Source organism: Chanos chanos, chromosome 5 (genome assembly GCF_902362185.1).
Source record: "Chanos chanos chromosome 5, fChaCha1.1, whole genome shotgun sequence".
NCBI classification, from domain to species: domain Eukaryota; kingdom Metazoa; phylum Chordata; class Actinopteri; order Gonorynchiformes; family Chanidae; genus Chanos; species Chanos chanos.
This window is the reverse complement of record NC_044499.1, coordinates 19,386,484-19,399,798: the sequence shown is the minus strand read 5'-3', so window position 1 is coordinate 19,399,798 and position 13,315 is coordinate 19,386,484. Positions and strand designations below refer to the sequence as shown.

The window sequence follows — 13,315 nt, the reverse complement described above, 5'->3', positions numbered from 1 at the left end:
AGCCAAGTCTCAGCAAAGTTCTTTTTTGTTTTGTTTTGATAAGATTTTTTTCTTTATCTGTCTCCAACAGCAGACCACTGAAAGGTAGAGACAAAAAAAAAAAACGTTCAGATGAGAAGAAAACATCCAGGAGTCATGCAGTGTAGAAAGATTTTTCACATACTTTTATTTCCACAGTTCTCCTCTAACATCATTTTTTTTTTACATTATTTAAGAACAGACTGGTATACACAGATATTTAAGCAGGAGAGGGAGGGAAGGGGGGACAAAACAAAAAAAACCATACAAATTGGTCTACTTGAAGCACAACAAAATCTATGTGTATAAAATAACGTGGGCGTGCCACCTTGATTTCTTCTCCTTTTTTTAAATAGATTAATAAAAATACAATCTTTTTTTATGGATCTTAAGGGAACTGCAAAAATGAGGAGGATCTAAAGGCATGGTGACTGGGCAGTTCTTCAACAAAAGGACAAACATGCCACAATTTTTTTTCCCCTAAAAAGAGTGGCCAGATTTAGAGGTGAAATATCCAGACAGAAAAATAATAATAATAATAATAATAATAATTATAATAATAATGGCACACAGCAACTACCACTGGCTACTTTCACCATATATTTGTATACTCCACATGATCAACGACAGTACACATTGAGAGAAAAGAAAAAAAAAAATTCAGAACACCCTTTCTTTCTTTCTTTCTTTCTTTTTTTCTTTTTTTTTTTCCCCACACCGTTACATTTCATCAGTCTGTCCACCGTTAGTCCTGTCTGTGCTGTAGTGCTTCTGTGTTGGAAAGCTAAAGGGGTTAAGTGGAGTGGGTTTTTTTGACAGTTAAAAAAAAAAAAAAAAAAAAAGAACGACCAAAAAAAAAGAAAGAAAAAAAAAACAGAAGAAGAATGACACTATGAAAGGGTGATGAGAGGAAACAGAGAGAGCAGCTCTGAGTAAAAGTGATAGCCCATGGCAAGAGACAAGTTCAGGGTCCATCCACGGCATTTTTGTTGTCGTTTTTTTTTTTTTTTTCCTTTTTTCTTTTTTCAGAACATCTGAATATTAGCAATCAAAAACATCTGAATATTAGCAATCACCTTGATTGGTTAAAAACCTGGTATGAATCAAAGACAACAGTCTAAGCACCAAGTTCCTTTTTTTAAATCCTCTCTCTCTCTCTCTCTCTTCCCCAAAAATTCATGACACGAGAGCTCACACACAGCGAAAGCTTCAGTCAGAAAGGTTTTCAAACAACAGACATCCAGCTGCACCATTCCAGCACGAGTTGGGGGGGGGGGGGGGGTCACGTGCTTTAACCGGTGAAACGCCTCTGTCAATGTACGGCCATATTCAGCCCTGACTTTTTAAACCCTCGCGTAACCACACGTGTGGTTTGAGAGTAGCTTCACTAGCGTTTCACCAGCAGGAAAGAAAGGCAGCACAGAGAGAGAGGGAATGGGAGAAGAGTGAGGGGGGGCAGGGAGGAGGACAGGGTGCCTTCTGAACGTCCTGGGTTAGGGAATGTTGGTGTGCCTTCTCTTTTTTTGTTTTTCCTCTTTTCTTTTCTTTTCCATAGTGAGTTATGTAGGAGACCTGGTGAGGTGTGACGGCCTGAGGCCGGTTGTTGTTGTTGTTGTTGGTGGTGGTGGTGGTGGTGGTGCCCCGGGGCAGAGAGTGTGAGTCACGTTGCCGGGGACGACGGACGTCCCGTCGGCAGCCCCAACCGCTCAGACTAAGCGTATCGACTTGGATGATGGAGCCATGCACTGAATGCCCTGTGGGCTGCTGCCAAGCCCTGGATGCTAGCACTGGCCCATATGCCTGTCATCTGTTGGCAGGAAAGTAGTTGGGGTCCAGGTAGTTGTAACCTGCGCTCTGAGGCAAGCAGTAGTCTCTGTCCAGAAAGGTCTCTGCTTGAGTTATTGGCTCCAACCTGTGGTTGGGCTTATGGGTCTCTGTTTTGAACAAGCTGCAGGGAGAAAAAAGACAAACAAGTCAAACTCAGACATGTTTCACAGTGAGAAAAGACTGCACTGTAAAAGCTTTAGCTTCAAGTCATGTAAAAAACCCGTTCCAGCCAAAGGTCTAAACATCAAATCTATTAGATAAATGCTAAACTTCAAAGAGTGTGGTTTTCCTGTTTCAACTTCGTATACCCTTGACCTACAAAGGGAAGATATTTAGACATTTCAATAAGCATTTCCAAAGGAGGTTCATAAAAGGAAGCTTAAAAACTGGCTACATCAGAAAAAAAATTAAAAAAAAAAAAAACAAGACAAGCCCTTTTTTTCTTTTTTAATTAATCGCAAAGTGCAAGTGCCGAAGAGGACACTTGTTATTCTGCTGCCTTTGCATTTCCCCTTTCAAAAAAAAAATCAATCTCCAGAGGAGGTTCAATTGCTTAAAAGGATTAAGAGACAACTTAAGGGTTTTAGGAGAGAGATTCGCTGCAAACAAGAGCATGGCTGACAATCCCTGAGAGATTCTTCCTAATCATGTTTGTTCTTCTTACAGTCACTTGTGGAAGTAAAAGGTTTAAGGTTGTTGTTTTTTTTTTTCTCCTGTCACATGTAGTTTTGAAACGGCACACTGTGAGCTGAAGGCTTTCTAGTCCCGTGTGACCCTCTGAGGACCTTGTGAAATGTCAGTTGAAGCCTTGTTCTTTCAGGCATTTGAGTCTGCAAAGTGTGATAACGCTAACAGGTCAACACACACCCAAAGCCATTCAGAAAAAGCCTAAAGTTTTACTCAGATACGTGTAACCGTTTCCAGGTTTCTGCCTTTTTTGTGCCTTCCAAGCCTCCATTAACCTCCTTATCTACTGCCAGAGAACAAAGGGAACCTGTAATTTACATTAAAAGGCACTGCTACAAAGGGCTTTCTTTTTCTTAAGTACAAAATAAGAAAATAAAATAAAAAAAAAAAAACAGCTGGCTTGGTTTTGAGTAATGCTTTTTAAGGTTAAAGGCATTTTATATTTATCAACAATTACTGTCTTGGATTTGACTTAGTCTTGCGCAGTATAATGGGACAGGCAAACGGATGTGGGTGTTTTGAGAGCTCGTGTAAGGATTCTGATGTGTGCCACACTCCGGTCTTGGTCGTTATTATACAGCGCTGACGGAGAGTCTGGATAGTGTGTGAAGTGAAACAGACTGGACAACAGGATGAGCCTCACCAGTCAGAGCAACTGGCACAAAAGTCAACAGCGCTGTCCTGTGGGCAGTCCTGGCAGTGCCAACGCACGCCCTGAATGGGCTCCATGCCACACACATCACACTGAGGGCCAGAGAGAGGGCGAGAGAGAGAGAGAGAGAGAGAGAGAGAGAGAACACATACAGTAAAATTAAAACACCTTTTTAAAAAGCTTTTAAATGACACTGTTGCATCAGGCGGGCAAATCCACACCTCACAGTTTTTTACTACACTATTTACAGACATAAAGACAGAATGTTAAAAAGTTAAAGTTGTTCATATGCACCACTGTGAAACGTGAGAGGTGATTCTTTGTGCCAGCTGACTCGGTACCTTGTAGCCCACGTGCTGGACGAGCGAACTCCCCGCCTGCATCTCTTGCAGCTTCTGTTTCCTCAGCCTCTTCAGCTCCAGCAGCTCCTTATACTCAGGCAAGTGCCTGCACTCCACCGGTATACCCTCCTCGTCCTGTCAACACGACTCACCATTAGCCTCCCGCACACACACACACACACGGCCTCAGTGAATGAGCTTAATTTTGGATAATGGTGTGTGAATTATCCTCTTCATGTCGTTAGAGATCTTTGACTATCTTTAAACGCGAACCACCAATGTTTGTCCAGATCCTCACACTTTTTTCCCCCCCACAGTTTTAACAAAGAAAATGAGCTTCATTCTACACAAAATGCCCTCCAGCAAAGATGCACCACGACTTGGTGGTCTAACGAAAAAAGACAAATCTTTTTATTCTCATCCTTCAGCAACTGATATCATGTATCTCACACATATATCACATAACTGTATCTTATATATCATATAACTATACTGTATATCATAAACAATGTGAATATGTGAATATGACCGAGACATAACTAGTTTGATTCAGAGTTTTCATGGGGCTGATTAAATGGGAGCTTGCATACGGTAGTTGTGCGGAGGGTCAGTGTTTGATGTGTCAAACGCTTTCTGCCTGTGTTCTCAGCAGGGCACAGTGACCCAGACTTGCTTAAAGGTCACATATCAGAGGGGGAAAGAAGAAAATGTCAACCACTGCATGATGAGTACACAGACCCAGTGTGTCACCCACTTTCTGAAGAACACACAGCTCAGCTGAATAAAAAAACCCCCACAAGGGACCGAGCGTAATCCTGCCCCATGTTTGGATACTGTTACTACAGTACATGATATTCACTGTCATGATATTGATGGTGAATATCATGTACTGTAGTAACAGTATCCAAAAATGGCAAACTGTTGTTTGTTTAATTTTTTTACTTTCATGCAGATACAGTTTATCAGGTTTGAAGCACAACTTATAGCTGAGTAAGTCTTTGAAAACCATAGGACAGGATCCCTGTTGATGTGGCTTTACTGTTCAGAGCTGTGCTCAAAAACAAGTCTAAAAACTGACAGTCATGAGGACTCTGATGAAAAAGAAAAACAGCGAAAATGGAAACTTCCAGAAGCAGACTTGAGTGAAAAAGGATAGGGCAGTAAAGGAGAGAGCGGAGTCACTCCCGACTGACCGAGTCGTCTGCGTTGTTGTCTTGGAGACTGCTGAAGAAGCCGGAGCGCTCGTCCTCTTCGTCCATGTAGACAGGCGGCTCGTAGGAGGTCAGGAAGGTTGACGGCCTGTACAGGTGTTTGTTAAGGTGGTGTTGTCTCTTACTGGACGCCTGAGAGGATAGAACACATACAGAAAATTAATATCTAGAGATATAACAGAGCTAACAATTAATATCTGGACCTCTGTGGTCTAAACTGCAATCCTGCAAATCACATTGCTCTGAATTTGCAGGGCTACATAATTAATTGTAGTGCATTAAAGTGCATTAATTATTACTGCAAAAGACAGTGATTTACTAGCTCTTTTCATGGGCACGGAGGCACGGTCAGACAGGGCTTCTTAGACAGCACATGTGCCATGTCCAAACACATACATTACTGCTGAATGCTCTGTAAGCATGACTTCACAAATTCTGCCCAATCACAGATATCTGATGAGAGCTCTGTAAGCATGAATTCACAAATTCTGCCCAATCACAGGCTTTCCCTCAAATGCACCGTGAGCAGCCGGCCCATGGGCCGAAATCCAATTATCCATTTCTCCTTTCAAGCAGAGTCGAGCCTTTTTTTTTTTTTCTTTCTTTTTTTTTTTTTTTTTTTTTTTACAGTCTGTGTTAAATTGTAAAACAAAAAGCTAAGAAAAGAGACTGAGCTATTTCGATATTAGAAGCTAACAGAAAAGACTAATATTTCAACTATTTTTACTTACAATCATGCAATCCTACTGCTATGCAAAGCAGAGACCAACTACTTCAACATCAATTTACTTAAAATTCATATAATGTATGTTATAACATATGTAATATACATATAATACATATAGCATGATGAGAGCAATAGATTACAGAAAATACAGAATTACAAATAACCTGAAGCAGCGTTCTGACCTTTTTACTGTACATGCACAAGTTGGGTGTTCTCCCCGGCACAGGGATGCCTGCTTTAGTCAGTTTGATGAAATACTTTTGCACTCTGCTGGCAACCTGGAGACAGAAAAACAGGAACAGCTGTTAAAAAGAGGCTTTGATGCACTCCAGACACACATAGCTACTACATATTTCATCCACTGTAGTGAACAACCAACATCTGCTACGAGGACCTGCAGCCATCAAAAGTTGAAGAACTGCACGATTTTGTTTCATTTCAACGGGGGGGTGATTTCAGTTGAAGGAACACATTTTTCAACACTAATAAACAAGACAAACATGTGGTCTATTTTTAGATATGCTGTCTGTAGGCTATCAGTGATCACAGACAAAACAAATTATGTGGAAAGAAAACATTGACAAAAGCACCAAAAGCAGGGAAGCACCAAAAAAATGACACTAGAAAAAGGAGAAAGTGATGTGTGTGTGTGTGTGTGTGTGTGTGTGTGTGTGTGTGTGCGCGTGTGTGTGTGTACGTGCATGCATACGTGTACCTGTTTGGCTGTCCGGTTGCCTAGTTCATCCGCAATCTTCTGCCAGCGTTTTGATTCCACTTCTTCTGGAGGAAATTTCCGGAGTAATTCCTCCAGTTTTTTCTGCCCGAGTGAAACAGAAAAAGAATCACAAGATATTCCATGCATGCAGAGCCGAGGAAAAGGGTATTCTAGTATAATCCTAGAGGTTCACTCATAATTGCCTGTCTGGAGACCCAGAGAAAAGTGAATGTACTAGTGTATTAGAGAGAGATCCTGAGTGAATGATCATCATGTACCTGCTCCTCCACGCTCCACAGCTGGTTAAAGGTGTCTGGTTTGTTCTGATTACACAGCCTTCCCCTGATCATCTACCAGGAAAAACAGAAAACACAGCCTGTCAAGTGAGCAGTTATATTTCTTTATCTGTACTGTACACAAGAGAAACCAGTTAAAAACCTCCAGAATATTTTTATTGCCAGCACGCCTGAGGAAAGAAGAGAAGTCGCGGTGTTCGGCCCGATAAACGCTACATGAAGTCCTCAGACAGAGTAATTAAAGGGGACAACTCTGCCAAAAGCACTCAGCCCTCTCCCAGAAATGTACCACTGCTCATTCTTATCTTCAAATTAGTCAGCTCAGCCAAAATCCGATCATTCAAATCCTGAAAATCACTCATTACATGCACCTCAGAAATATACCACAAATGAGACACTATCCAAAAAAAAAAAAAAGAAAGAAAGAATGAAAGGAGGAAAGAGAGTGAATTTAGGGCTTGTTGTTATGTTGAATTTTGACACTTGTGAGGGATCCTTCCTGTTTCATGCAGCCAGAGAATAAATAAAGAGAGCTCTGCCTGATTTTTTTCCCCTGCAGCTGCTGAAAAGCTCTAATCTGTGTATAAATCAAACTGACTGCTCTCATCCTTCATCATGTGCCTGCAGACACAGTGAGAGACCACGGACTCTCAAAAAAAGACAGCGACACACAGGATACACAGGACACACGAAGAGAAGGGAAGTGTGGTGTGTGTGTGTGTGCGCGTGTGTGTGGGGGGGGGGGGGGGGTTGTTCCTCATTCTATGGGTTTCTATAACGACCAGCTATTAAGCAGTCATGACCAGGATGACTAAGTCTGTGTACACAGTAAAGGGGCGGGGATTGTGGAGTGATACGGCAATAAGCCAGTGATCTGTGAAACCACAGACTGAGCAGAGATTCCTTTGCCTTTCTGAACATTATCGACTGGGTGTGTGGGTAGACCAACCTGCCTCTTTGGCTTCAGCTTCATGCACAGATGCATCAAACATGATGAGCTAGTATCAGTTTGTCATTTGAGAGTAAAAAAAACACTGGTTATTGCTGATGTTGTCACAACAAAAATCTATACTAAGAATCTCATGCTTGACCTATTAAATACCACAGAGAGCGACATGTAGATAAAAAAAGCTACATCTGAAAACTGCAGTAAGCCCTCACAGACATGTGTGTACAGATACACGCATGGACCCAGTGTCTAGTGTCTTACAAAATTTATGTCAGTCATACACTTAAGACCGGCACAGATCCATCTGGTAGAACCAAAACATCAATTTTAAAACTCCTTAAGAAAAGAGAGAGAGAGAGAGAAAAAAAAAAAGAACATCACCTTCTATCACCATGGACCTCTGTCAATTCAACTAAATTATAAACGATTTGATCTTATATCAAAATTCAATTATTCATATTTTGCAAACAAAGTGCATCTCGCTGCGAGCCTTAGCTTAGATCTTGGCCTGTGGTCCTATGTCTGGTCGCTGTCTACAAATGCTAAGTAACTTTTAATGAGCAAGGGGCTTTTTTTTTAGGACAGGAAGTTTAACTGTAACATGACTAGATAATTAGCTACGGTCTGCTGGCTAAGGATGGTCGTGGTGCTTTACCTGAGTTCTGTTCCCAGCGATACTGTGCTCTGGCGCATCGCTAGAGGGTAGAGGAGAGTACAGAGCCGACGAATCTCCCTCCTTCTTGGAATCCAAAGGGCTTTTTGGTCGAGCAGGTAACCCCACTGCAAGGGAACATGTGACACGAGCAAAATAACCTTTGTTTCCTGTTACAGTACAATCAAAAAATTGAAATCTAAATCTTAAGTTCTTACAAATAGAAATAGATTAAGTGTTATGGGACAACCCTATCCACCTTTGTCAAAAATTAACTTCAACCGTCTAGTTTTGGGTTTCTTGTCGTAGAGCTCCCTCTCAAACTCGGCGATGCCTGAGGTGTATTGGTCCCATGCAATGTCGGGGAGCTGGACCACTCTCTGGGGACAAGGCAAACCCAACTCCACCTACACACACAGCACAACTCATTTAGATTCCTCCAATATGATACAACACAGTATACTTATAAGGGCTACAAAAGGGTACATATATATATACACACACACACACACACACATAAACCCACAGTGCCACATGCTTTTGTTAATCCAAATATTGACTTTTAGCCAATTGTAAACGGTTGAAATAAGTAGAGGAGACAAGAGCAGAGCATAGCTGCAGGGAGACCAGTACCTGCTTCTGCAGCTGTTCCACGAAAGCAATAGGGTCAGCTAACGCCTCCTTCTGGTGACGCGCCAGTGTCTCCAGGTCGAGGATGGCTTGAGTCCGCTGGGCTTCCAGCACACCGATGGTCTGGAGGAGCCTCTGATAACTTACAGAAGTGGACAGGACAGGGAGGAGGGGGGAGGAGAGGGTGTGTAGTGCATTATTAACACCAAACACTTGCCATGCATCAAGGCCATTCAAATTTCAGTGCCTGCTCTATGCATTATTCAGAGCCGACAAAGCAAATCTAAACGTCTGAAAGAGGGGAAAAAACAGAAAGAAGGAGACGGCAAAGACCCACTAAATGGTTTACAAATATTCAGCAGTCTTAACCCCAACAGAATGTGAGGAGGTTTTTTTGGGGGGGGTTTGTGCGGCTGAGAGTATAGTGACAATATTTGTGTTTTTTTCCGATCCAAATCACAAGAGCTGTTCACGCTGTGATCCGCAGAGACGCATCTCTTTGTGACTGACACATTTCAGTAAAATGACCTTTTCACTGAAGCCCTCAGGCTTCCCCTCCATTTGCTGCCCCCCCCCCACCCCCCCCTTAAAAAATGCTGGATCCACAAATAACCATACATATAGCTGAAAAAAGACAGATTTTCCTCAGACATTAGCAAACTGTGGTAACGGTGAATGGCTTCTGCCTCCTGCTTAGACCTAATCTCATCCAGCTCAGTGGACTCCAAAGGATCAATCTACCTTAACTTGTCATGAATGAAAATCAATTGGAGACAGCAACCGCTCAATGGCTGAGAGCGTTTATTTAAAATGCCCGACTCGATTGGACGTGGCTTACTCTAGAATTACTGGGTCTATTTCATTTCCTTCTCTCTCTCTCTCTCTGTCTAATGATGATGTCTACAAAGCAGCTGCTAACACTGTTTAGACTTGTAATAGACATGAGGATGTAGAACTGAAGTCCTAGTACTGTACTGCCACCTATGGATCCCAAATCACAAACCCAAATGCTCAACTTTCAGCAAAACAGCAAAACAATGGTTTCAGAGAACAATCTTCAATCAGCCTACTGGGGTTCAGTGCACACTGCTGAGAGGCACTGGATCAGATTCAAGCACATCCAAATAGCTTCATCCTGCATGGCATCAGGTGTAAGGTGTAAGATTCCCTCTCATTTTTCCATCCTGAATAAACCTTGTTATGTTGCTCTCTGATTGTAATTAACCTGAGCACTGGCAACTTGCTGGAGGATAGATAATGACAAACAACTGCTGCTCTTTTACAAATGGACACATCAGTCTCAATAAGAGTAAAATGTATGGGGGGGAAAAAAAAAAGTCAAACAGCAAATCCCAAAGGGCTGTCTGCGTCGGAGTGCCTGGCAGCTCTATAAAAATAACATCCCGTCAATCTCTCCTGTCAAGGGGTAAAAAGCCAAAGTCTATGTTAAATCATACACACATATACGGTAAACATCCACAACAGCTCGACTAAAACAAAGAGAAACGGAAGAATCCTTGATTGGGGGGCATGGGTAGGTAGATGACCTGGAATGGTTGTCTTTTTCTTTTTCTATTGGTTGGCCGTTGTCTACTACCCAGAAGGCCAAGGCTATTGGCAGGTTTCTGTCGTGCTGTGCCGCAAGATAGATCAGCTGAGTTCTCACACTGTGCCACGGGCACACACTGAATAAGCACAGCACAAGACAAGCTGTCCATCACCAGCAGGCACCGCCAATCTCATTACCAAACGCCAGCACACACATTAACCAGAACAAAGATGAGTGGCAAAAGTGGTCAGATTTCCAGCGTGAAATATCACAGGTTAATTTGTTGTTTTTAAAAGACACGCTGAATCTAGTCATGAGTAGATCATATACACCCGAAAGAAAAATCAACATAGATGTCAATTCTAGCGCTGCATGACTAAATGACAATTCAGAAGCTAGTGGACAAGAGAATGTGTAGTATAACGAAGACTGACAAAAGAGGGAAGTTATCATTTGCAACAAATGACTCCTCTCAGCATTTGGTCACAACAACCAATCAAAGACAACAGTCAATCGTCAAAACTGAACAAGCCACATTTTCTAAATGTTTCTGGGAAAGATTTTAGAAAAAAAAATCCTGAAACTAAACGCAAAGAAACAAAACACCAAGAAACAAAACACCCACATCTTATATGATGCTTTACACACAATTACTCAACAAGTAACATGGCACAGGCAGAAAGTTCACAAAGATGAGACCAAATGGAGAACTAAAAACAACTGAGTGACAGCGATCGGAGAACCAAGACAACCCTGCACATACTCTTTGTTGTGTTTCAGAGCCAAGTGGTCGGACTCAAAATAGTAGACATCAGGATCCTCCTCGTCCTCCTCCTCTTCCTCAGCAGCCTGGTTGCCCATGGACTCTTTGGCGGATTTGGAAGCCCTGTAGTCCGACACCCCCGTGTCTCCACTGACCTTGGCCTCCACCTGCTCAGAGAGCTCGCTGCCATGTTCACTGGAGATACCAAGTCCGTCAGAAGAGCACTCCTTCTGGCAGGAGTCCTCCAGATCCAGAGGTAGACCCTCAGTCTCCTCCTTCAGGGGACCACTGTCTCTGTTTGGGGAGGCAGGTTTAGGTGAACCTGCTTTGGTTCCACCGCCGCCGCCGCCACCGCCTCCACAGGAAGCGCGGCGAGGCGAAGTCCTCAGTGCGTATCTGTGTTCTTGAGGCTCTGTGAACGAGGGTGGTTCTGAGGGCAACCGGGATGAGGTCAGCGCCGCTGTTTCTCCTGAGATATTCGAGCAGTCATCTGAGGGATCCTGCGGCTCTGCCGCCAAGCCGCCGTTAGTGCTCTCATCCTTAATGTGTTCGTCCTGCGACGACTGGCTGGTTTCACCCACTACATCCACCTCCACCTCCACTTCCACCTCTGGCTCCTGTGACAACAGGTCCTCAGCAGCGGCCTCGGCAGAACAGTTTGTGTCCCCATCAACCTGAGGGTTATCATTAGACTCAGTATGCTTAGAGAGGGGGGTTCTACAAGGCACAATGGGTTCTGAAGTTGAGGGCTCTGCCACTGACTGGCTGCCATTCAACAGTGACTCACTGTTTGCGCCAGTAGCGGGAGACACGCAAGGTTCTGCAGGGAGAGCTGTGGGTTTTGGGTCCTCAGGATGAGGGTCAGCCAGGCCGTTAGTGGCCTTGTGAGTGTCCTTGGACTGTGGGGTTGGGGAACTCTCTTCCGTAGGGCTCTCAGATTTCACCTCAGCTTCTTTATTGAGGTTCAGTGGGGCTGAGGGGGCTTCCAACTTGGTGTCCTGGTCACCGTCCTTGGCTGCAGCAGGGTCAGGGCTTTCCGCTTTGGGAGTAGCTTCATCCTCCGTTCCCTGCAACTCCCCTGAGCGAGAGCAACGTTTGGGTCTCTTCAAGACGGGGGAGGCATCCTGTCCCCCCGTCGCCTTTGTGCGATCGCCGTTCTCCGACTTGTCTGGTTCGTCCTTCTCCGAGCAAGACAGCCCTCGTTTCCTGTGGGTGGGCCAAGACTCGGAGTCCGCCTTCGACTCTGCAGCCTTGCCCGCGTGAGCGCCTGCCTGCTGGTACTGCTGCTGGCAATCCTGCTTCTTCTTGGGCGAGCGGGCTCTGGGCGTGGGAGGTGGCGAGGAGTCCTCCGGCTGGGCGATGCTGCGATTCCTGAGGGTTCGACCACAGAAGTTCTCATCCAATCCATTAATCCCCACTGATGATCTTGTGACACGCGAAGAGCGGGATGCGGCCATACTATGGAGGGTGCCTACAATCTCCTCATCGTGGTGCTCTCTCCTCAGCAGCAGAATGTGGCCACCTGGGGGGAGAGAACAGGGACACTGTGAGACCACAGTACAGTGCCAGCGTACAATCAACCAGTGGGAGAGTAAAGATACCAGACAATGTTCAGAGAAGGACCATCTTGGTCTTCTAAAAGAGTTCCTGAACAGTCGTTCAAGAACAGTGTAATCTACCAGCAAAGGCTGTGATTTCTGAGGTAGTCAGAAGTGTATTTTACTGTATTCACTACAGTAGTAATCTAGTACATTTAAAACTGTGCCAGTGCTTTGCTCACATCTATTATGAATATTCTTACTGATATGAAAAAATAAAGACCTAAAAACAGACCATTATGATTATGCACTGCTCAAGAGAGTACATATCGTACTGCAGAATGGGCTGAAAGACAGACACAGAGCTGATTTATCCAGGCAGCAGTATTGAAAGAACTTCCATGAACTGCAAATGTCAGTCTGGCTTTGAAGTACGGAACAAAAGGCAGATCATGGACACTGGCCGTACAGTAAACACTGACAGGAAGTGTCAAGTCTTGCCCTGTATGGCTGATAGATCTCCATGTTCAGCACAAGAGTGAGGTGAAATCCACCAAAGGCATATGTTTGTTACACACTCTCCTGTCCTCAGCCTCAACCATCTGTCAGTAAGCAGAGTAGGCAGCTAACTAATAAAAAAACTTCACTAACCATGACAAATTAAATCCTCACAGCGGATAACTGCAGAGTGAGACATTAAACTCACTGCTTCACCTGACTGATATTGAGTGTGAAGCGATGATGAGACATGACAATATTA

The 13,315-nt window shown here is 43.8% G+C and overlaps 1 protein-coding gene across 1 annotated transcript; it reads right to left on the bottom strand.

Moving 5' to 3' along the window:
- Nucleotides 1–1,310: 1,310 nt before the first annotated feature.
- On the bottom strand, nucleotides 1,311–12,477 carry zzz3 (zinc finger, ZZ-type containing 3). The gene is made up of 11 exons (XM_030773955.1): nucleotides 11,018–12,477; nucleotides 8,709–8,847; nucleotides 8,335–8,482; nucleotides 8,079–8,203; nucleotides 6,457–6,528; nucleotides 6,179–6,280; nucleotides 5,646–5,741; nucleotides 4,719–4,868; nucleotides 3,526–3,660; nucleotides 3,176–3,276; nucleotides 1,311–1,966 (listed from the first exon to the last, which is right to left on the bottom strand). Exons 1-11 carry the CDS (start codon nucleotides 12,472–12,474, stop codon nucleotides 1,822–1,824), a joined length of 2,670 nt encoding a protein of 889 aa, XP_030629815.1. The 5' UTR covers nucleotides 12,475–12,477; the 3' UTR covers nucleotides 1,311–1,821.
- Between the last annotated feature and the right edge of the window lie 838 nt (nucleotides 12,478–13,315).

What these genes read in the sequence shown, in the direction of transcription:
- zzz3 (XM_030773955.1), bottom strand. Translation starts at nt 12,474, where the DNA reads ATGGCCGCATCCCGCTCTTCGCGTGTCACAAGATCATCAGTGGGGATT. An exon ending in GCAACCGGACAGCCAAACAG is followed by an intron (nt 5,742 to 6,178) that starts GTACACGTATGC and finishes TTCTGTCTCCAG; the next exon opens with GTTGCCAGCAGAGTGCAAAA. An exon ending in TCCAGCACGTGGGCTACAAG is followed by an intron (nt 3,277 to 3,525) that starts GTACCGAGTCAG and finishes TCTGGCCCTCAG; the next exon opens with TGTGATGTGTGTGGCATGGA.